This window comes from Anabas testudineus, chromosome 12, assembly GCF_900324465.2.
Source record: "Anabas testudineus chromosome 12, fAnaTes1.2, whole genome shotgun sequence".
Classification (NCBI taxonomy): Eukaryota; Metazoa; Chordata; class Actinopteri; order Anabantiformes; family Anabantidae; genus Anabas; species Anabas testudineus.
The window spans coordinates 6,661,913-6,687,045 of record NC_046621.1 but is presented as its reverse complement, the minus strand read 5'-3'; the positions used below and the strand labels follow the sequence as shown (position 1 = coordinate 6,687,045).

Sequence of the window (25,133 nt, the reverse complement as noted above, 5' to 3'; positions counted from 1 at the left end):
GATAGGTGGGGTTAACTGGCAATAACAACAGCTGGATCTATGCTGAAGGGAGCATTTAGTGGCACTGCAATGCCAAGTGGCACTTATATACAATACAATTACATTTATTTTAGATTTTACACAGTGTAAAAATGTCAATGCAGTTACTAAATACCAAATCACATCTTTCTCTTGATGAGCTAGGGCTTTTGGAAAAATGAAAATGAGCCATGGGGACGAATACTTGTGTGGGCCTTGGCCTTAGTTTCTGAATTAATCTAAATAAGCTCCTATACCTGTTGTAATACTAGACATACCTTAAGATCTGTTATAAAGTGAAATGGTGGGTTAAGCTAGTTTACACGTCCTGCTTTGCTCGACCTGGTACAACTCAGCTTGTTTTTATTTGTTGGCCCTGTGGGCATAACTTTCACTGTGCGACACTGTCTCCGTGCAGATTTTAACTTTGCTTGCTATGCACGGTGAAACTAAGCCTGTGGGATTTTCTGTGTTGTAATACATACTTTTAAATCCCTGCACCTCCCTGTGAGCTTCTGCAACCGTGCAGCAACTCCCCATGCCTTAGCATTGGACTCTAGAAGGTGACTTAATGGGGCTACATGAGAGATGGTCACGATTGCTTTGCTTGCTATGCCTTTTATTCCTCTCCTCTAGCATATCCCTGTGCATAATTACCCCTGCACGTAATGTGCTAATGTGTGGAGGTGAGCCAGAAATGTAGAAACTGGTTATTGAATAGACTTCAGTAGTCCTTCTCATATATTTGTAAATGTAACAACAGTTTGTCAAAGTGAGATGCAGGCAATGCTTTGGCACAGAACATTTTCATGTGTTGACAGTTGCTCAGTGTGGGTTCACCCAAGATACTGAGGAGAATCCGTTTTGCTGTTTTTCTCCCTGACCTTCTAAGAGGAGATGACAGGTGTTGGTATTTCAGTTTCACGTGCTGCACATTTAAAGGTACGAAATTAAAATTCAATCTCCATCTCCAGTCAACACATCGAAACTCATTCATGTTCTCAAACTAAAACCTCGGTGTGACAGCTTACCTGTCAGGGTTTTTAAAATTGTTAATATTATTTTAGATGTGTGTATTTTTTTTTTTTTACCAGCTCCAAAAATAAAACTTCAAACAGAAACATGGTCTCTGAAGATTCAGAAGTGAATGAGCTTCCGAAAGAGCCAATGCTTAAATTCACTCAGGGTCTTAAGGGAGAAGTTGTCTCACCTCTTTGAGCGGGTCGTTGAGTTCACTAAGGATGTTGTCCTCATCAAAAATTTTGCCTTGGTAGCGGTGTTCATAGTAGTCATGAATTTTCTGTCGCATGTCTGCTGGAAGCTTGTGAAAAGACATGTATTGCTCGACTTGCTTGTACTGTAAAGACAAAGAAATCACATGCATATAAATATCAGTGAAAAGTTGCAAAACAAACATGTGGAATACCGACTGTTCTAACGACAGAGTTAATACCAAGCAGATGTTTTCAAAGTACACCTTGAACAAACCGCAAAGCTGCACAAAAATGTGATCTGTGCAGAGTGTGTATTAGAGTCTCTGTATTGAGAACAGGCCGTGCTCTCACATAGTCAGAGTGCCATGTCCTGGTTCTGTGTGTGGGGAGGTAGAGTAAGAACGAGAGAGGCAGGTGGTGAAGCAAAGTAGGTACAAGTACAGGCCCGCAGCTATGTCAGAGCAAGGTAGCAGTTGCAATTATCTCACCCGTGCCGTAAGCCCAGTCCTAATAGGCAACCAAGCTATGATCTAATGTGAGCTAGCAAGGTATACCTGATATCCTGAAGAGATTTAAGACCTGCATAGAATAGCAGATGGTGGGGTATTACATGACTGATGAAGTGATAATTATTTGCTTGATTTCCCTGGAATATTTTTTGGGGAGATTTCTTTAACTCTGAGAACAGGAGTAGTATTGAGTAACAGTATTTATTTATTGTTACCGCGTGCCAAGAATTTGAGGCAACAGGGTTTTTCTTTAACTCTCCGTTGCTTTGTCTATACAAAAGGAGTAATGGTACGTATTTTAACTGCTTTAGTTTATGAATACTTTTACTGAGGCAGGGTGAATTGTTTTGTGGCCTCAGTATCAGAAAGCCAGATGGCCTGTGACTTTTTTCTTACTGCACAAGCATGACTGGACAGAGGACTTTTCCATTTGTGTACTGCTGCCAATAACTAAGATGTGAGAACTGTCTGGTTTCTTCTAATTAATTTGATTTTAGTGGGACTTAATATTCTGCCCACGTTAACATATTCCACATGTGAGAATAAGAAATACTTCAGCTTCAGCTCATCAGTCTTGATCAGTCTCCGTTTCCTCACAGACAGAGAGGTGAACTTGATCTTCCCAGTGTGTCTGAGATCCTGACACGTGAAAATAAACTCTCTCACACTGCTGCTGCTAATCACAGTAGAGCAGCAGGTGAGAGCCAGCAGCAGCTATGAGGTTGCCTGGTCCAGCATTGCTCACAAAATGAAATTTGTCAATGAGTGAGAAGGCACTTGAGTCACAATACCCCCCTCATTGATTTGTCTCCCGGCTGCAGAAAGATGATAAGGGGCCAGGGCTTTGTTTGCGGGAAATTCATTAGTAGAAGACACAGTGGAAGTTGGAGAGCATCTGCAGTGACTCAACAAAGACTGAGGAGGCCAAGTGGAGCACAGAGTCATTCAGGGGTGGCAATGAGAATGACATGCTGTCTCTTAAACTCGAGGTGGGTGTGTGGCCTCCACCTGCAGATTCATGTCAAGTTTTCATCTTATTAATGATGTAATTTAGAGTTCCACATAAATCCTAATTTCTGATTTCCCTGAGAAATTGTCCATTTATTACTTTCTAATGGACCAATTTATATTAATACTGTGTAGATTTCTCTCACTCTTTCTCACTCTAGCAATAGGGCCCTTCAGTCCTACATTTACATTGAGACAAACTTGTAATACTTTGCTATTCATATTTTATTGATAGTTTATGATGGTTAGTCATAACATTATCTCTACTTAACCAGCTAGTAGCTAGGTTAGGCAGACACTAGATTGAAAATCCTGTATATGAAATGAGTCACAGCTTGGACATGTCTTAAAGAATAACTCAACTGCTGAATGACACACAGCTGTATGCTGGCTTACAGTGATTCAGCAGCGAGAGGGCCACACAGCAGGCATGTGTTGAGATCATACATGCTTTACAACCTCATTTCCTTCCTCTCCCTCACACTATTTCTTTGATTCCTCGTTTCCTCTATATTTTTCTCTTAGCATATTTCTTTTCTTTTTAAATGACGGCCTTCCTCTTTTTAAGACAAAGTTAAAATAGGTCTTTTAAGGATTCTGAGTTTTGTAATTTAAGTTGAGCCTACAACAATCGTTCTACATCCTCATCTTATCCTTCTCATAAACATCCTCTGTCCTTAGCTTACTTCTAACCTCGCACCCATATCCATTTTTCCATCCTTGTTTCCAAGTCCCCAGCTGTGGCAGTGATAGATGTAATGACTAGAGGCTGAGCACCCTGAACCCATCCCTGCTGCTCCTCAGCCTGCTCCACTGCTATGCACAGCCATGCAGCAAATCTGCCCGAACTGAATCTGGCTACACACACTGGGGCTCTGTTACCATGAACATGGCATTCACAGCCTCAAAGCTGTCAGTTTGATGCCTGGAGGGATGTTGAAAGGATAAAGTAGGATGTAGATTAAGCAGATTTGCTGTGAAGCAGATGTACATCACATACTGAGCAAAAGACATGTCCCTAATTTAAACAGTGACTTTGAACGGCTGACTTGTTTGCTGTGGGCGACCTGCTGTCATTTATTTTTTGTGTATGAATGTGCTGTGACAACTACGTATCTAGCTGTTCGTGATCAATCATAAAATTCTATTTCCAATTGTGCTTCAATACCTGCTTATGAAGGAATCAGCTCAATACTGTGAATCAAATGTGTACCTGGCAAAAAGATTTTAGTTTGGCTCTAAGGTGTTTTCCTGACACTGCTCTGTCCCTCCACATCAGCGTCTTTTTGTCCTGAATCTGTACTGCATTGACTTTTTCTGATCTGCTGTCAGTTCTGTGTAGATCAACACCTATCTTACTGAGCCGACCTGTTGATGATTAGTGTGAGGATGAAATTCTTTCTGTCAGATTGTATGAAATTAAATGATTAGTATTCCAGACGTCTCATTGAAGTTAACTACTGTAGCTGATTAGATTAGTAGTGTTTTACAGTTTTTTATGATTTAGGCTTTCTTAAATTGTGACTTGTGCATGGCTTTGTACCATAATGATACCCCAGTAGTTATTCTTGAGCTGGCTGATTGTGTTCAATGATTAATTTTGAATTGAAAAGTGCCACGTAAAGTAGCTATGAATACACAGAGGGGTGTTTTTTTGTCCTGATTACATTGGCCGGTGGGGCTAGCAAGGTCAGGCCATCGCTTTGGAATGAAATGATAACTGCCAAGTCATTGTATAAATTAAATTAATGATCTGGTATTTAAGCCAAGGTGACTCTGCTGATGCTGTGATCAGAATTACTGTTACCTCACACAGAATAATTCACTGGACCTTGTGCATTAGTCCAGTTTGCCTTAGTGAATGTGTTTAAGGGTGGAACAACTATGATTATTTTATTATCAACTAATTTTCTGTATAGTTGGAATGATTAGTCAGGCGTTTAATCTCAATCTAATCTAATCTGAAGTTTCTGTTCATTGTTCTTTTCAACTCGGCTTCTTTAAATTAATTCAAATGCAAATTAAAAGTCTGTCCAAGGTTACATCCTTCTTGTTACTGTTAGGTCAGTGCTTCATTTTGATTTTAACTTTGTTCTAAAGCAAACTGTGATATACAGTAGCACAGAGGACTCTTATCTCATTCACTACACTGGTATATGTACACGGCATTCTGCAGTCTAAGCACAGGATAAGTTTGGGAGTTCAACTCTGGTTCTTGCGTGTGAGCACGCAGTGCATCAGGCAAGGCCTCGTGTTCTGGGAATTGCCCAGACCCCTCAGAGGGACCACAGATGGTGGCTCGGCTGAAATGATGGATAATCACCCTTCATGCAAAAAAAAAAAAAAAAAAAAAGTAAGAGGGACTGAAATGGGTGGAAAGATTAAAACGTGTTCATTGGCTGCATATAGACAATGAGCTGGTCTGGTCATGTCACAGACCTTCTCACCCCGCTGGCCTTATGTCATCTGCTTGGACAGAGAAAATCCTCTTTCCTAGTCATCACCCGGATATTGTGATCTGTGAGAACTCAGGCCATTGGTCCACAGGGCCACTGAGAGAAGATCTAATTTATGTAAGTCTAGCTCAAATGAGCAGGATGAGCAGACAGTCGGACAGAGCAAAACCCCCAGATTAAGACTTAAAGACCATCCCAGTGGTAATTAGCACTACTTACCTTTGAAACAGCAAAACATTAGCCTGTCATAAGATGTACTTTCCTTTTTTGAAGGATTATTTTAAACTTACTGACATCTAACGTTACGTTAATCATGCAAATCTGAACTTTTCCTTCAATTGCGTGTATTATAATGTGTGTCACTGCTCCTTACCTTCTCTTGGTATTGCCTGCGTGAGGAATCCAGTGATTGGATTAGAGCCGTAGCATGGCCTACAAACATGGCGTAGCACGTGGCGCCTACAATCATACTCAGCATGGTGATCCACAGGTCAGACATGCTGACGGGGGCCCGGGCACCATACCCAATGCACAGCATGTGGCTCATGGCTTTGAAGAGGGCATAAGAGTATTGCTTACCCCAGGAAACATTCTGCAAAGAGAGAGAGAGAGAGAGAGGGTGGAAGGGAGAGACAGAAAAGGGGGTGGAGGGAGTTACTGCAAGGCAAGACAAGAAGGGAAGGCTCTCCAGCAGGCAGGATGGAAAGACAGGCTTTCCTTTGATGGATCACTGAACCTCTTCCAAACATTCTGTCAGCATACTCTTCATGGCTCAGAGCCTAATGCCCTGACTGAGTGACTGAACTTTGTACCTTTCTATTTCACTTTCTCCTGAGTCTTCAGCCTTTCAACACTTCATGTTATTTTCCCTCTGTGCTCTCTCTGCCTCGATGTACCTGGCCTTATTCATTTTCCCATTTGCTAAAGGGTTGTTTGCAAGTGCTCCAAAAAAGCCCAGTCTTGCATTATTTACAGAAGTCTGAGGCATCGTTTCCCTTAAAGCCTAGAGCATCCTTCACAGCAAGACGCACAGAGTGAGGAGGGAAGCACTGGCTGGATTGTGTTCTTTCTCTCTCAGGTTGGATTTTCACAAGTGTTGTAATGGGATTCAGTGTGTTAGAGGCTGCAGACAAAAATGCCGAGCTGGGAGGAAGAGAACCATAGCTCACAACACACCACACACGATTCAGAGCTAACAGTCATGTAACATCTTAGCTTGAGGGTGGAATCTTTCTGGATAAAAATGTAGTGAATCAGTTATGAATGACTCGCGGGATTTTTTTTTTTTTCTTATCAAATGAAGGGAAGTGATTTGCACTGGGGGAGAGTCATTCATTTTACCCTTCACAGCATGAGTTCCTCACAAAGTCGCGTCATCTTTTGTGCCTTTAACTGCGCACAAGATGTGATGTTACTGCACAGTAACATCATGAGCACACGAGGTCCCTATTATCCAATGATGCATCCAGCTGTGTTTATGGGAAGCTATTTCATTGTTGACTAGTCATTACTCAGACTAAGTTTGAAAAAACCTGATTGGTTGCTGCAAACTGGGAAACAAACAGAGATGTAACCACACTGCACTAAGGCTGATGGCATAGATGGATTATGATAATGTGGGCTTGTCATATCGTCAAACAATGTAAGAAAACCACTTCCTTCGTCCTGCATGGCTCAGATTATGTATGTTTTAGCGTTGCAATGTTAAAATGAAAAAACAGCTATATGCTATATTTATTCCTGTTGGTACAACTGACCTGAAATTAGGTCTACCTTATCCACCAGCCGAACCACCTACATGCTCTCCAGCTGCTCCATGTAATGTAGTAAAATTACACTCACTACCTGTCATGTTTTGGCCCCCTCATTCATTTTGTAAAGGGTTGCCAAAACATCTTAATGTAATGCACTAGGATGACTCGTCTACCCACTATGACGTTAGAAAGACATAACAAAGAAGAGACATATGACGAGTGTCGGTCTGTTTAGACTTAGCTTAAAGGACAACTCACACTGGCAGCGTCGTGTGATGCCCATAACACACATCAGGAACAGTGCAAATTATTAAAGTCATTGTTTGTGTAATATTTCCACTTTACATGTGACTGACAACTCTTATTACATATTATGACAACTCTTATTACATATCACAACATCTGCCGCCTATTTTTATGCTTTCATTATATTTTCCTTATTGTTAATGCTTTTCCTAAAATATAATTATTGACAATTATTATTTGTCTAGAGCAAAGAGTCAGCTTTGGGCAGAGTACTGACAAAATCTTTTGTGTACTTTACACACATGTAGACATCATAGACGTCAGCATATTTCAGTTTTACTGTAGGCCTGAGTAAAAGTCTGGTTCATTTGCTGTGGAAAGTCGATTTCTTTCAGTTTTTCTGCTTAATTGCAGTGTCTCACTGTATATGCAGCAGTGGTATTATTGTGCGTATTGCTCTGACATTACTCAAGCTGCGGGCTTTCTAGCTCTGGGATTTTTGCTATCTCAATGAGTTCACCCACGTTCATTATAACCGCTTCCAAACTACAGAAACTCCGGTGTTTGCCCTTAAGAGCTTTTTGGCCCAGAAATGACTTTGTCCCTGAGCCTTAATGCAGATTCAGTAATCAATCTATATTATCACTTAGAATCACTGTGAAAATCAACTACCACCTCCTTTGCATTTAACAATTGGTATTTTTTAGTCAGCAGCTTTAGCCTTAGGATGATTAAGAGTAAGATTTAGACTCCTCATTAATACAGTACATGTCAAATGTGAAAATGTGCTTTTTTCCCCCAGAGGGTATGCAAAATCTCTAGTGAGCTACTGCACAGGCCCGTTGAGGCTTCATCTGTGAAAAGCTCCATGGCACAAGCCTTGTAGCCCCCTGAAGTTGCTGACTGCTCCAATAGCTTCATCTCCTGTCAGGGAAGAAGTGCAGATCATCTCACCCCAAAAGGAACAGCCAATGAAAGAAATATAAAACCCCTAGAAATTACTTCATCTCTAGACATAGCTTTACATGGTACATCCCATCATGTCCATCTGCTGGTGTCTCCACTTGTCATGCCATTCTCTGTTCTGCTTGACTCCACACTGTTCATCATTAGTAAATGGATACATTTGCAGCTAATCATCTCCCCCGGATGACTCACCAATTCTCATCTTCATGTTGATTACTGATTAGAAAATTTGTGGTAATTATACTTGCCAGTTTTAATATAAATAGAGTCCAGTTTGTTTGCCTTGGCAGATTTATTTTTTTCTCTCCAACAAACCACCGAAAAACTGCTTTCAAATGCAACAAATAACCACAATTTGTGTGCCTATTATCCACTAGAGTGGAAATATTTGTGGTGACTATATACAGAAAATTTTAATATTTTACAGTCATACATTAAATAATCTATTTACACACAGAACAAATGCACCCAACCATGCAACTGGAACAAATGCCATTTGCAAGGTCATGGGCCTTGGGTGTGTGTGTGGCTAAGATGGTGGGTCACTGTATATTGAGCAACACTGCACAATCTTTGTGTTGACATATTTTTATGCATGGAATAGCAGGGAAATGTAGTTTTTTTCCAGTTGATGCCAGATAAGCAGGAGTGACTCACTGCACCTTTTTCTGTTGGTCCTTGAATGTATTCAGTGCACAGATAAATAGATAAAACAGAGACTGCCTGCACTGCTCTTTCAGATGTTTTGCACTGCATAATAAGCTTGTCACATAAGCATATTGTTTGCATTATATAGGTCATGTAGGGCTTGGGAGTTGACGCCACATTGCGTTGCCATATTTATGTCATATTTCTGAACTCGTTTGTTTATATATGGAACATGAGGTGCAAGCGTTTGCAGATGTAGGTCTGAAAAGGAGTAGGTGAGCAGGTGCTGTGGCAAACCGATGGATGAATGTTGAGGAATTGCCTGGAGGAACATCCATCAATGTAACCCATCTATATAAGACAATGGATAAACATTTGAATGTGGAAATAATTTCCCACATGCTGGCCAAAATAAGTGACTGTGTGTGTGAGTGAAACATATAGATCGAATCAGTCTGCGCTGTTGTGAACATATTGAATTTCTTTTGTCCGTTTACAGTTGTAATCAAAGGACAGATATAATCATATTTTTCCAGGACAACACTTTCACAGATTGACAGAGTTACTTAACTGTTATTTCTTGCCGCATAGCCTTCTGTCCTTTGGGAAGTGAGTCATTGCAGTGTTAAGACATTTTCTCCAGCAAATGCAGTTTCTACCTTTTTCCTATTCTCCATAACACCCTTAATTTGAATAAATGTGGCTAACACAGTAGATGAATTCAGTTCCTCCAGATTAGTTCTAAATATAATTAAGCACTGGAAGTCACAAATCAAGTGATCCTGAATATTCATTCAATATTCAATATTCTTTCAGCAGCTCTGCCATTGTTTAAGTAGAACAGATAAGTGAATTCACAGCCGTCATTATCGCATGCATTAAATCCATTCTCATCCTACACAACTGTCAAAGTATTCCAATCAACAACTTAAGTTTTATTGAATAGACTGAGCCAAGCATTTGATGGTGAAAGTGTACATTTAACAACTTTTCAATTCATTTGTCACAACATCTTGTCTCCATCAGTCCCCTGATACAGCTTGTAACTGATTATGTGAAGAGCAAGGCAACTGATTCACTAGTGTCCTGGTGTTCAGTGTGGCCCAGAGGCGTTGGTTGTTGCTGGTTCTGACAAATAACTACGAGACAGGATGTAATGTGTGGCAGAAAACGACAGCACTGGCCATCAACAGCACTAGCACTAACACAAGGTTGATTAAACAGTTTAAGTGAAACATAATTGTATAATGAAAGCCTAAAACAATAGATTTGCTTTCATTCTCTCATGGAAAAAAAAGACTGTAGAGTCTTGAAGAATGTGTATGCACATGTAGATTTTACATTTTGAATATGTTTTGGGGCCAAAGTTTGTCATATTTTGTTTTCATTTTCTTGTTTCACTCATGCATCCTTCATGTTTTATTCATATTTTAAAAAGAATAGAACAGAAATAGCAAACATTGGCATTAACTGAGGGATCTGCAGCCTTGCATGAGTACCAGACTGTAACGTCTGAACGTTCCCCACCACCCCCTTTTTTTAACTCAGGGTTATAAGTTTAAGTTGTTGTAATGATTGTTTTTACACCTTTTATATTACTATAACTTGACTTAAAATTAATGACGAATTTTGCCTTTTCAATTAAATGATTTGACTTTACAGCTGTAGTCACTGGTGTGGGTTCAGCAGTAGGTTTTCCTCCTTCTCCAACATATTGTTACGTGCTATTTGATACTTCTGTTTTCTTTAATGCATAATTTATTACTTAATATTTCAAGCTCGGTAGATCATTACCTTTTCTTTTTACTTTCCCTTAATGAAATTTCAACATCCAGAATAACATTCTGATGAGTGAGGTCACTTTTCCTTTGCCTTTGGTGTCCAATCATGTGCAACCAAGTATGTGCCCGCCACTTTCACTGATTAGCGCACCTTCAATCAGAAAGGTTCAACTAAGCATGAAGCAACCTGCCTGCTCTCTCCATGTGATGATAGCTTCCACATATAACATATGAAGAGTGTTCTTTCATCAAAATGATTTTAGCAGCAAAACTCATCTTTAAAGCTCCTGTGACAGTACTATAAAACTCAGCATCATTGTTGTTGAGTGTGTCTTTAGCTTCCCTGCTGTAGATATGCTTGACATCTTGATTCTCCCGGAAATTTTGGCAAGTATGCAAAATGTCCAGCCAGAGCAGTCCTATTTTTCACTCAGGTGAAATCAGTACACCCTCTGGTTCAAGTACAGAGTAAAAAAGTTTGATTAATTCATAACTCTGCACTGAGCCCAGCTGTTGGAAATGACTCATTCAGGAGTTTGGGAAGAAAGAGACGGGGAAGCAGTGTGTGGTCCGGGGATGAAAGAGGCCAGGAAGAGTGACTGATGCTGAAGGGCGGTTATGCATGGTTAGCCAGGCCTTTCTGGTTTCTTTCTACGTGTGTGTGTGTGTGTGCATGTCTACCAAGAGTGTCTGCCGATCTGTCTGCCCCTAACTCTCTCTGAGACATGAATCCTCAGTAGGCTACTGCTCAGCTGTCTGTCTCTTAATATGAGCCTGGACGGAAACAGTAAGCACACATACACTCACAAAACACACATGCTGCTGCACACACATCTTTATACCCAACATGCAGACAAAAGCAACAGCCCATCACCCTTTTTCCTGAGCCAAAACAGTGACAGCGGCATTATCTTGTCTGGTGATTAAGTAAATGCAGCCTCTAAAGAGTAAGAATCCACTCTCAGGCCATTAGTCAAGAAGATAACAGCCCTACACTGTGTTCTGCACCACTCAGCAGTATCTGCAGTCCTTGTTGGCCCCACTCTTCTTCTCACAGCATGACAGAAAGAAAGTATGAGGCAACAGCATAAAAAAAAAAAGAAAATCAGAATTTAAAGTTGTCACTCTTGAGCAAATGCAGCGGAAAGACATAACATCTGAAGGCAACATTGACTTGACTGTCTCTGCTGACAGGCCAGAGAATCACATTATGTTTTTATACCTGCAGTAAACAGAAGGAGACATATCATGATTTTTAGCTTATGAACGCTAATGCATTGTGATGGTGTGAGAAGAGGGATCCCAAATGAGGGTTGGGCTTTTCACTTTGGATTTGTGAGACCACAGTCAGCACACAGTCCTCTATTTCAGCAAGAATCCACAGGGAAGAGATTCCACAAATTGCCTTTTCTACCACATCACAGTCAGAAAAACAGCATTAGCTCACAAACCGATAGAGCACATTTGAATTCAATATGTCTCATTTAGGGTGGCAACTGACAAATGTTTTAGGTAATTTTGGATTAATTGCTTATCTTGAAAAGAAGGCTCTGCACACTAATGATAGTAATTCAATCATCAGAAAAATGGAGGTAAATTTACCAGTAAAGCAATCGCGAAATTAATTCAAAACTGAATTAAAATGTGTTTCTATTGTTTGAGTTCCGGATTGCTTTCTGATTTATCTTCATTTTTGTGATGTAATGCATCTGTTCAGCTTTATTGTATTTGAACATAAGGAAATACAATTCTGAAATGCATTTCTTTTAAGTTTTCGCATTATTATAATTAAAAGCTATGAAATTCCGTTCTGTCATGAATTTGTTCTGATGGAGGTCTATTGATGTTTTCAGTAAATGTATACAAGCATCTGAATTTCTCACAAACGGAAAGCGTTTAACAAGATGAAACAAGATGTTTTCTCAATTATACCTAACTGATTGCAGAATTGTGTGATTAATTGTCTATTTACTAATAGCTTTCAAAAAGTGTGTTTATTTAAATCTGAACACAGAAAGACTACTCATGCATTACGTGTATATGTGTATAATGTGTTTTTATATTATAATATTGTCCCTTTCCAACATATATACTTTACTCTTTGTAGGTAAACTAATCTGTAAACAAGCAGCTACAGTCAAAAGGTGTCACTGGAACCCTTATTTATAAATCTATGAGGAGCTGTGGCATATTTTTGTAAGGTTGTTAATATGTACCACATACAAATTATTCTTCAGTTTCATCTTGCCAAGACATTTTCATAAGTATGAATCTGGAGTGCTGTTCATCAAAGGAAAGTTTTTAAAAATCTGTATACATAATGAGCTGTTTGCCCACGTTTGCATACAGAACAGTTAGCAAGCATGAATCATGACAGTTTTGTGGGAAATAGTATCGCTGCAAATTCATTTTGGTGCAAACAGAGATAGATAATGTCTGTTTGGATGAATAACACATGCTAGTTGGTATTGGGCTCTCTTGGGCAACTTATTGCCTTGAAGTAAAAAGAAGAGTGGGATACAGAGGATGTTGAGGAAAGCTGACATTTGAACCTCTAGTCTGATGCCCCTGAGCAGTCAGTGTGCATGTGGAGTACAGAAATGTTTGTCAGAGAGAGGGAGATGAGAAGGCAGAAGAGTTCCCTAGGCGAGCATTTACAATCAGCATTACCCAGGGGGGCTTTTGCACACTTCCACACTATCGCATCGCTTTGAGAGGAACAACCACAGTCCGTTTGACCCCAGCTCAGAGAAAGACATCGAGGCAGTATACTGTATGAAAATCCCAGTAGTTTTTGAAAAGGCCATGTGTGAGGGAATCTATATATACAAATGTGAGGAAATATATTCTGCTTGAAAATATTAAAGGGAACACTTATTCATCACAGTATAACAAGTTAGTTATGAACGTCAGTAATATTAATCTGTCCATTTATAAAGCTCAAGTAAGTATTAATAAATTTCACCTGCTTTGGTACAAATGAAAGTGACAAAAGGTTTAATGAAGGGGAAAAGGAAAATCATCCCCCAAAAAGAATGGTTTTGCAAGTGACCACAGAGAAATGCTCTCTCTTACTACTCATAGCATGAGGCAGTAGCTGCAGCTCAGTCACGTTGCACAGGTAGTCCAGTTACTCCTAGATGGCACATCCATATGTGCAGCATCCATTATGCTGCCTGTAACATCATAGAGCATGATTGGTTTGATGGTGGGTCAGTGATGGTCTGGGGATGCATATCCTTGGAGGAGCCACACAGAGCTCTGTGCCAACAGCACCCTAGGCCTTATGTGGCCAGGCATTGTGTGTGGGCATGTCCTAGATGATGAAGGCATTGATGCCCTCACATGCCCCTGACCTAAATCCAATTTAGCATCAATGGGACATTACTTTAACAGTGCATCAAGTACCACCACAGACTGTTCAAGAGCACACTGATGCCCTGACCCACGTCTGGGAGGAGATCCCCCAGGAAGACATCCGCTGACTCATCAGTAGCATGCCCAGATGTTGTTGGGACTGCATGCAGACACAGGGGTAACTTTGGAGTCACATTATGAGTTGCTATGTTGAAAGTAATGCACTTTAGATAAGCCTGTGATTTATATTTTTTCAGTGAGATTTTGAATACATGGGTTGATGATCTTCGCTTGTTATATCGTTTTGGTCTGAGCAAATTACATAATTTGCATTACTAAAGATTTTCAACTTATAATAAGAATAATTTGTTTATCAAGATACAAGTGTGATTTAAGTTAGCGGTGTGTAAACAGCAAAAAATCCCCCAAAATCAGATGGTGTGATTTGTTTATATACTATGAAACAAGGAGGCTAAGAAAATGGAGAAAGTTGCAGCAGCATTGTTTCTCTTTCTGCAGATTTTCCATTTACAGGTATTTAATTCTGTAATTCTGTTCTCTTTTAATTAGTTTTTTGAAAGCTTTGCTGTTTTTATGTGTTATTGTGTGAGTGATGATGCAGCAGAAAATGAAAGTCAGATGAAAGAGGTTGATTTCTCACCAAAATAACAAACAAGAAAAGAAGAGTAATACTTACAACCATACCATTTAGGGACACCCAGCAGTCAGGGGGGAAGTCTTGGAGGAGAGGCACCAGATACTGGAGACAGCCATCCCAATGACACAGAAGCAGCATCATCCCTATCAAATTAAATATTCTTACCACCGCACTAGCCAGGTCATAGGTCATATGGAAAATCTGCCAAAGAGAAAAATAGGAGAGAGAAAGAGACCTCAATTAAACTACATCTCCTTTTTTGTGTGAAAATGTACATTTCAAATTCTGGAGACTGACATGCACATTTGTTTGGATTTGGATCTGTTAGTGTTTCTGAACATCACATGCGCTGGTATTTAAAAAAGGAAGAAGAAGAAGAAAAAAAAAGTACAAAGTCACCTTTGAAGTGGAGGGCATGGAGTACCTGTTTGGCCACCAGAGAATATGGTTGCCGCTAGTGTTTGTGTGTGGGTGGGTGTGTGTGCATATGAGAAAGAGAGAGAGCATCTCTGCACCCAGAGATGGGAACTGCTTATAATTCAACATGGCTGCTTTCCAAAACAAACTGACCAGTGGAGGATATACACATACAGCACAGAGTAGGTGATGCAGAGTCAATGAGGAGAATAAAATTCTGAATGATGAGGAAACAATCAACATCTGCATTAATCAGCCAGTAAATGTGTTTTAATGCCAAGCACTGGGGCAAATGTTGCTGCTGGTGTGGCTATTTAATCAGAGCGGGAGGTTTCAGAATAGAAAGTCATCAGAGGGGTTAGTAACCGTATCTGCAGTGAGAAGCTGTTTCATTTACACAGAATCTGAGCGAAGAGAATTGACTCACGCCTGGTTGGCTGGGACACTAATTCAGAGTTTCTCATTAACATGAGAAACCCATTACCCCTTTCCAGGTTAGTTGTTCCATAATCATCATCCTCACACTGAAGCTCAATTCCCCTCAATAAAAAAGTTGAATATTAAGTTAAATATGGAAAGAAGGTGGCTGCTGATTGGTTGGTTCTGCACAATAAACCTGTTGCGTTTGCTAATTTATTAGATGAAAAGTAGTAGGCAATTGCTATCTATTTTTAAGCTAATGACACTTCATTCTTTATTCTTATGAAAGTAAGATTTTAAACACACAGCGATGACCCTGTTTCATTCAGGTTTTTCAACATTAGTAATAAACGTTTGAATGGGATTTCAAAGTTTCATAGTTAATCATACAAATTCAAAATTCGAGAAATGTAGCTTTTGAAATAATACCGTAAATAAAAAGATGCAAGACTGTAAAAGACAAGCACAGAGAGTTGCAGGGGCAAAATAAATCTACATGTAAAGTACATTGAATTATAAGCTTTTGAAAGGTTTTACTGGAGAGAGAGATTAAATGAGCAGCTGTACCTCTTGTTATGTTTTTTTATTATAATGGCGTATTTAATCTATATTTACCTCCAGATTAATCTTTATTTTGATGTTATCTGCCCTTTTTTTCCCTCCTTAGTTCTGTTTTGCAACTTCAGGCTTACAAAATGCGTCGAAAAAACAAAATATCAATCACAATGCAAATTGGAACGACATACTGCCCTCGCTCACACACTGTTAAAACCACGGTATAGAAAGACAGCCTAATTATAATGTCTGGACCAGTGTTGCTGTGAAAAATCTGCCGTTAAAACTCCCTGAACCCCAGGTGTGTTAAAAGCCCTTTGAATCCACATCTCTCCACCCAGGTCCATTGTGACTGTCCCATAACCTTTCTGCATAAAGGACAGTGTCCACACACAGAACAGAGGAGAGAACAAGAGGCTGAGCTGATGCTCAGATCCCTCTATGGTTCAACTATTCCACAGGGAGATACAATGCACTGCCCTGAAAGGCTAAAATTAGCTACTAGCTTACATGATGGCTGTCTCAGTGCACCCAGTATCTCTTCAGCTGCCTATGTCTTTATTCTTAATTTAGCAGAACTCTCTCTCGCTCTGTCTTCACGTTCATCACAGTTTGATGACACAATAGGAGAGAACAACACACAAAGTAAGAATGGGAGGGACGGCAACAAAGGCAGAAAGCGATGAAGGTAACTATTAAAGGTACATATTCCTGGAGGAATGCAAAACGGTTGTAAAACAGGAAGTGTGCTTCATCTTTGAATAGCAAATGATTCACACCAAGCAAAAATAGAAAAGGGTTGACTGCTTGTCTGCACTTTCCTTTTAAAAGAACGCATAATCGAAACACACAACTATAGAGAGAATAGGGGTGTGCGTTTTGGGGGAAAGCAGCACGGTAAGGTGAAGTGTGTGTGTTTGAGTGGGTGAAGGTTGCAGAGAGGTTTGAGGAAATTTACCAGGGATCGTTTCACTTTGCTGGCAAGCCTCTGTGTCCTTTGGGTCATGCTGAGTCACCGGGGCCAGAGAGGAAAGATGTAGAAACTCATTAACACAATGCTGGATTTGTTTGGGTTTGTATTTCAGGAGCATCAGTTTGAAAAGTCTGCTACTGGCAGCAGGTCGCCACGAGGTAGAAATCTATTGTTAGAGCTCTTAATAATAGAGGCTCTGAATGTAGATGACTGGTCAGGCCAGAGGATTATACAGGATAACCTTCATTGTGACGTAGGAATATATGAAGACAAATTTAACTACTGGGGCAGCACGTTGTTTCAATCGTTCCCAATGATGAAATACCCTCTACCTGGACAAAAATGGAAAATCATGTTGTGTATCCAGACAATAGACAATTCTTATGATAATAGATGCGTTAGAGTGGGGGATGTAGAGAGTGAGAGTTTATAGGGAGTACACAGACTCTTTGTCTTGTTCCGGTCTGCCTGGAAAAGGGAAAGGACCATACTAACACAAATACTAAAAAAAAACATTTCACCATCCATAAATAAATCTAAACTGGGCCTATGTTCCCACTTTAGAGAGCCAGCCTTATGTCACGCTTAGGATATGTGTCAGAACTGAAAATCCTTAACAGTCCCGTTTCCACAACTTTCAAATATGTTTATGCTGGATCATCACTCAGCCGCTTTGTGGCTGAGTGTTTACGAGATTATGATATCCGCTGATGGCTCATGGAGGAAAATGAAAGGGTGATTGTGCCACAAATAATATTGATGGAACATATGGGCACTGTTCTGTTAAACCTGTACAGTAAGGGAAACCAAACCAGGTCAAAAAATAAAGTCTTTGTCTTACTAGCATTAAACTATTTTACGTTAAGCAGCATGGCAAATGACAGAATGAACAGGCATCTACCCTATAAAATCCTTGGCTTTGAAGATGTACAGCGATGATGTAAGGCTTCACATCACTGTGCCAGTGTGTCTCAGGATGAAAGGGGCACTCAAAAGATCTTGAACATGCTTGTTAGGTTTATTGATAACTCCCAATTGCAAGTAGGTGTGAATGTGAGTGTGAATGCTCGTCTGTCTGTGTGTGTCAGCCCTGTGATAAACTGGCGACCTGTCTAGGGTGTACGCCTAACATCAGCTGGGATGGGCTCCTGTGTGCCTGTGACCCTTAACAGGATAAGCTGTATAGATAATGGATGTTCCTAATGTTAGACACAACAAAACAGTCTACCAATCTCTGTCTCTACTGGAAAGATTTTAATTCAGCTCCCTCTCTGCCACTGTAAGCGCTCATAAACCGCATGACAACAGGAAATAGGTAGCGCTGACAAAGAGCCAAAACCACCCACCAGTACTCTCGGCTGGCATTGGCAAAATATAGGCTTAGTTTTAAGTGCATCAAGCTTAAATTTGACTGTGGACAGGGGCATAGTTCAGCATAATCCTCTAATACAGTAGAGACAAACAGCCAAGATGTGAAACGATAGTAGCACAAGGTCACACGCTGGTTGTGTCCAGCCAGCACAGTAGCCATTCACATTTGGACCTTTCCCATCCATTCAATAGTACAGCACGGTAGAATAGATAGAATTGATTAAATTTGTACCAGAATTGCCATATTAGCATCCTCAAACATATGTGTATGCACAGTCGAATTTGTATAAAAGCCATAGAGATGATGGAACGTGTTTTTACTGGGTTTAGATGTTGGCAGTGTCAGGTCAATGTATGTACTTTAAGCTAAATTTTGAATCTGAGAGAAACGAGCATGAACACACAATTGCAAAGTGTTCTTTATGCATCTTCAAATTGGACATGAGTGACCTCTGTTTGAGGTTAGTGAGGATTAGCAAGGGACTAATTTGAGGGGATTAAATCCACCACTGGCTATTACATTGAAGGATGACAAAACTGCTTCCAGGAAAATCTGGAATTCTCCTGCTTAACTTTTCGTCTTGTAAATCTCCTTTTGGATCTCTTTTGGTTTTGCTTAATCACAAAATTACAGTTGAACTTGGAGTTGAAAAATCATATTAGCATTTAATAGGAATTTACTAGGGTTTAACAAGTCTTGCATTTTCTTCTTGTGTCACATCTTTGGGCCACTAAGCTCTCTGTTTATAAAAATGTATGTCATGAATTTGATTGCTCGATACTGGATACACATTTTCAGTCCGAAGAAAATGCAGCTTACTGGTCGTAATTATAATTCATGTGACTGTAATGTGCTACTATTGTGTTCTATAGTAATTATTTCAGAGCTTCAGGCTCCTATTGATCCAAGCAAATCAATGTGTATATCTCTACAATATGTTATGACTACAGAAAAAGAGCAAATCTTTTCGGCAGTGTTCTCCCTAAACCATATCAACCCTGTGTGGAAACTGCACCACAATCGTTTTCCAGCAAAAAAAAAAAGAAGCTTTGGATCATTGGCACAGAGTCAGTACATTTAGGTAATGAGGCCCAACAGTAATTTGTAGCCAGAGACTTAATTAAAAGGCAGGTGGTGATCGATTGGACCTTTACACAGGCTGAAAACAAATAGTGATCTATTAATGTAACAGAGAAGACCTTAAAGAGGTGGTGATTGCTTTTTTTTTTTTTACATGTTCAGCAAAGAATAACATGGTACCGAGATTCTTCCAGGAAAAGTAGCAGTACCGCGATTATAATCACTGAAGCATCATATTAATTAAGTAGATTGTCAAACTGAGGCTAACTGAATATCTTAAAGTGTGGTACAGTAATATACTGCCTGGTATATGTAGTTTAATCAAAACAGTGCTTTATATTTTATAAGCTGAGATTAAAAATTTGAATCTCCGCCCAATTATACGTGCACTTCCCTCTAAGTTGTACTGAGGTTAAAGTATAAAGCAACATAAAATGGATACACTACTTAAGTAAAATATAAATACCTTAAAATTGTGCCTATGCTATCAATGAGGAAATAAAAGATTATAAAAACTGAGGTGTGGTAGGCAGTTTGATGATGTTCATTCACTAGTTAGTTCAAAGTTAAAACTCCCTTTGCCCAACTACCTCCTTCCTACTGCTCTTCGTCTGCACTGTTTTCAATAATTTCTGTGTCTGTCAGCAGTATTCTTCTTGTTCTTCCACTAAGCACATCACACTGTTCCGCAAGCCTAGCTGCCTTGCCTGCTGTCTCACCCGCTCTGCATCTATTTTGGTCGTGTGAGCGTGATAACCTCAACACTTCTGTTCTGCCTTAATCTGTGCTCTACCATTCAGAGCTGCATTGGCAGAGGCAGCATCCTCTGGGAGCGAAGCTCACACAGCTACAGGGGTCACATGTATGATATTTTCTGCATAGACTACATTTGTGACCTCAACTATCAGGAATTTGATGCATTGTCCACACAGTGTACTAAGGCTTTTGTCCTCATTTGGACATAATTCTGAATGTCAGCAGGATTTAATGTGTACAGTAATTCAAGCACATTTTTCTATTTTCTTTAAGGTTTATAAAAGTGTGCCCTGTGTGGGGAAAGGCTCAGTGCATCAGGGGAACAAGTAAATGCATTTATGGATGAGGAGGAGGTTGAATGTTCTATTGATTTGTACCTGTAACCCGAGCAGTGGTAACAAAATAACAACATCAGCTCAGCTCTAAGAAAACATGCATACATGACATCTCCAAATGCAAGCAGTAATGTAGTTCAGACATCAATAACAATGCATCAATTACTCGTCAATGCAGTGAGAAAACAGCTGAGAATGCAGTGAGTTTGGACATATTGTTCAGAAACATGCCAGTAGTTTCAAGAACAACTGTTTTCCCAAATGACCCAAATTTCCCTTTAATTGTCTGGTTATGCAAGTCTGTTTCAGCACAGTTTGACAGCATCATTCCAGGAATTAAATCAGAGTCCTCAGTTAGTCTATGATGGAGAGCTGATGGACAGAAGGCAAAAGACAAAGTGCCAGATAACAGGGAGGTAATGGAGAGGCTGCACACATGCAACATCTGCCCAAAGCTGCTTTAACCCAGAACATTCCCAGCTCTGTCAAATATTAACAAAGACCACATAAGTATGAGTTGTTATTATTATTTGATATCCAAGTCTACCATGTTTAGAGTTAAGACTTTGGCAAAAGCCAAAGAAGAGGAATAACTCTGCTGCACTATTGCAGAAACTTTCTGCCTGCCTGCATATGGAGGTTAAAGCTTGTCATCTTTGTATATACACCGGTTTGCTTTCTGGCTAATATTTAATATATTCTGGCTGATGCTATTCTTTTTCCTATGTCCTAAATTTGTAGATGCAGCTAAAGTGTAGTTAATGCTAATCTAAGATACTAAGATGCTGTGCTCTGGTTTCAACAACAGTCACTCAGGAAGAAAACAAATATGTTCTTCAAAATGTTGAACCAATCAAGAGACCACTTATTGATAATTTTCCATTTCTGCTTTTTTAGTAACCTATTTACTTAATTTTCATTTTCACTATTTATTAACTTAAGCCACCCTTTATTTGCTAACATGCATATACTGCAAGGATGCAGGCAGTAATAATAATATATTAATAAAAGATAGGAAGAAGAAGAAGAAAGAGTAAGAGTGTTGTAGCCTGAGTCGTTGCTGTGCTAAGAAGTCAGTCAGGGAAGATTAGTGCCCATGTGAGAGCAGGAGGGATTTGACTGGATTGCACAGTGTGACCTGCTGTGCTCATGTAAACATCAGCAAGATGGATCCTTCCTAACACAGTTTGCATCAAGGACGCACTTCTCCCAACATTCACTTTGAATATTATTCCAGTCAGCTCAGTGCGCTCCTATCACAAGCTGGAAATTCGTTGTCATGTTTACAATAATAAACACTTAATATACCAGCTTCTGGCAAAGTCACTACTTTAACTGGGTTGATAGTTTTAGGAATGATCATAGTTTGGGTTAAAATAAAGATTTACTGCAGTAATAATATTCACTACTGGACACAAACAGCTGCCTCCCATTGAAATGCCTTCATTTTATCACTCTACACAACTTTAGCTCCTGTCATAATAACTACGGAAACAAGAGGTCAACCAATTATAACACTTATCAGGGATTTTCTGACCTGCTAGTAGGTGTAGTTGCCACTAATGAAACACAATTAAAGGTGATAACATTTGAAACAGCTGTTTGCAATATGCCAGGTGGCCAAGATGACCTCACAATATCCATACTCAGAGTGACAAATCACCCATACGCTGATCTGCCATCGATCCTTTCTGAAGCTCTAACACATATATGAACATATAGGTTATGTAGTAAGAGAAAAAAATAAAACTTTAACAAACAAATAGCGCTGTATAAAAATATAAATATATAACTAACCTATGCTGTAGCAATACATAGGCGTCCATAATAAACCCTCTCTATATAAATGACTATAGAGCCATATAGGGACAGCTGATGTTGATATGAGCACATCATATATGGGCAGAATTATACTGTCTTAATCATGAGACAGTACAAACTGATGTGTTCAGATGTAAATTGATGAGCACAGTTGTGATGACAGATGGATAAATACTGCTTCACTAAATCCATCCAACACAGCATTAACTCCTGGGAAGTGAAAGTAAAAAAAAAAAAACCCTAAATGCTTAATTAATTAAGACGCAATGCATCATTACAGGATGTCATGCCACGTAGTGCCTAGAATTTGCCATCATTATGTGCCTGATGGAGAATCAGTCATAGAGCCCATAGTGCATAGAAGATGTACGGTATGCTTTTCCCATCCCAGGTAATTACCAGGATGAGAAGTGCATCTGTTTCTTTAGTTTTAACCCCCCACAGCATACCCACTACCCACACAGAGTAACCACCAACAACAGCCAAGCAAGCAAAAATAACCAAGATTAGCCTAATCTCCACTCTTATCACTTTAACCCCACCCCACCCCACCCCCATACTATATCTGTCATCTGTCTGCTTAGTGTATACACATCATGCAGGGGGATATCCCATGGGAATGGACAGAAGATCAGAGCGGCTTTCACTGATTGTTTTCATACTCTGAACTCTGGAGGGGGTGGATTGCTGAACATTAAAATATGACACGGGTTTCAAAACAAAATAGTGCTAAAAATAATGAGCAGATGTTGGAAGAAACCGTAGATGTTGATTTTGTTTGACTTCTATTGGGCTGCTGAAATGGTTACACCTCAGGCTCAGTAAAAGAAGATGGCAGTGGTTTGAGGGCACTGCATGTGCAATACAATATCTTATTTATTACTTCCAAAATTCATGTTTAAAACACTATAATGCATAATAAGAAAGACAAAGAGTTACCAGAGGTGCATGTAATGAACATGTATATAATATTAAAATGTCATACATTAGCTTACAGTGATCTGTAAAGCCATAGTTGGTATACTGTAGTGGCTACACTACTTCGCTCTACTTTAACACCACTGGTCTGACAATTAACTCTAAGACTCTATACCATATGGTCAAGCAATTAACACTCTCTACTGCAGTTAACAAGACTAACTAGCAACAGAAGGAGCGCTGAGTGAGTTGGCAAAGGAAAATGGGTTAAATCTACATGAGATGAGGAGAAAACTCTTTTTTTCAGGCAGTGGAGTCTGGGATTTTCCACCCCTTGGGCCAACAGTAAGCTTCCCTTAGTGAGCTGAGCAAGAACATGATTCAAGGCACATTATGTTCATCGTCAGAGAGCTGTGTCTTAAAACAGAGAGGACAAGAACACAGACAGAAAAGCATTGTCCTTCGTTGTTGTCTGCTTGACAAAATTGGACAGAAGGAGTCCAAAAGGATGTTGTGTGTGTCTGTGTATGTGTGTGACTTCACTTGCTTGTTTGTTTTTAGATGTGTGTATGTGAGGGGGAGAAAAAAGAAAAAACGGACAAAAAGGGAAGGAAACGGAGAGAGATAACGGATGTTTGGAGGAAAAAAGCATAGTATTCATTCACAAAATGTGCGTTCAAATCCATTGCTTAGACATAATAACATTGTTTTCCACACACAGTGAGTATAGCCATGGCAGGTTGGGCGCATCTTAGTTAAGCGAGGAGAGGTCTGCCTCCTCATGACATGTCAAATGTGTGACAAGCAGATTGTCACACACAAAGACACGTGACACAGCTCTTTAGCCCCCTGCAGGCTGCATCTCCCACACAAGACAACAAAGGTCTGCTTTGCATCTAACAAGCTGCCTTATCTATCTATACGGTACTAGGGTGGGGTTCTGAAATCTGTTGATGCCAATGACAACCCAAAATGCTACAGTATCCACTGAGCAGCAAAAAATCCATCCACATACTATGCAAAGCAGAACACAATATGATTTGGATATAACATTAATTTAGTGAGAACATCAAACCTGAATTTAAAAAAGTGCAAACATGGTTATTCTTAACATGAAAATGCTAATTTCTTAGCCTTTTTCCATAAACAACATCTTTGGATGTGCTGAACAAAATGTGACGGAGCATGCACAAACACCACAGTGGAGGCTGGACACTGATGAAAAATGCAGGAGTGAAGAGGAGGAAACGTGAACTCACTGTTCCGTAGCCAAGTGCCTAGTAGCATTGGACAGCAAATTTGCTTCCACACATGCTTTAGTGACAAATGCAATGTGTTTATCCAAAAATGGATATTAGTGAGTGGAGTTTGCACAGCACTTGTATCTACTCACTAATTTAGCTTTTGTTTGTTCACTGCAGTTGCAGCTTAATTCTTGGTTTAGGATTAAAAGCCAGATTTGTGTACTGTACATTAAATAGAGGTGAAATTAAACGCTGAATCTTTTAATTTATGGACTTGGTAGATGACATATTGTGACTAGATTCTGAGTCTACAGGGTGAAATTTAATGGTGGTATTTCATCTGTCAGCCTATAGCCTTGCAAAAAAACAATATGGCATTAGTCATCATTTTACAATTTTTCCTGCTCTCATTGAAATAGTTGGAGTTAGAAAATACAATTCAAAAGAACTACAAACATGGGGTCTCTAAAATAACCACAGACCTCTCTAGCTTCAACAAAAACTGTAAATGTCACTCATGAAGCATTTGCTGCTCCTTAGACTGTGCTTCCTGTCATAGTTTGCACATTTTCAGGTAAAGAAAAGTTGTCTTTCAGTGTCCCCAGAACACCTTTAAATGAAATCAGA

At 39.6% G+C, this 25,133-nt stretch overlaps 1 protein-coding gene across 1 annotated transcript in view; it reads right to left on the bottom strand.

Moving 5' to 3' along the window:
• Positions 1–25,133, bottom strand: part of LOC113158125 (potassium/sodium hyperpolarization-activated cyclic nucleotide-gated channel 1) — a 56,662-nt gene that overhangs the window by 18,183 nt on the left and 13,346 nt on the right. The window contains exons 3-5 of the mRNA XM_026353828.1: positions 14,655–14,816; positions 5,579–5,797; positions 1,229–1,375 (exon numbers count right to left, since the gene is read on the bottom strand). Of these exons, the coding sequence (XP_026209613.1) occupies positions 1,229–1,375; positions 5,579–5,797; positions 14,655–14,816 (528 nt within the window). The remainder of the gene's footprint in view (positions 1–1,228; positions 1,376–5,578; positions 5,798–14,654; positions 14,817–25,133) is intronic.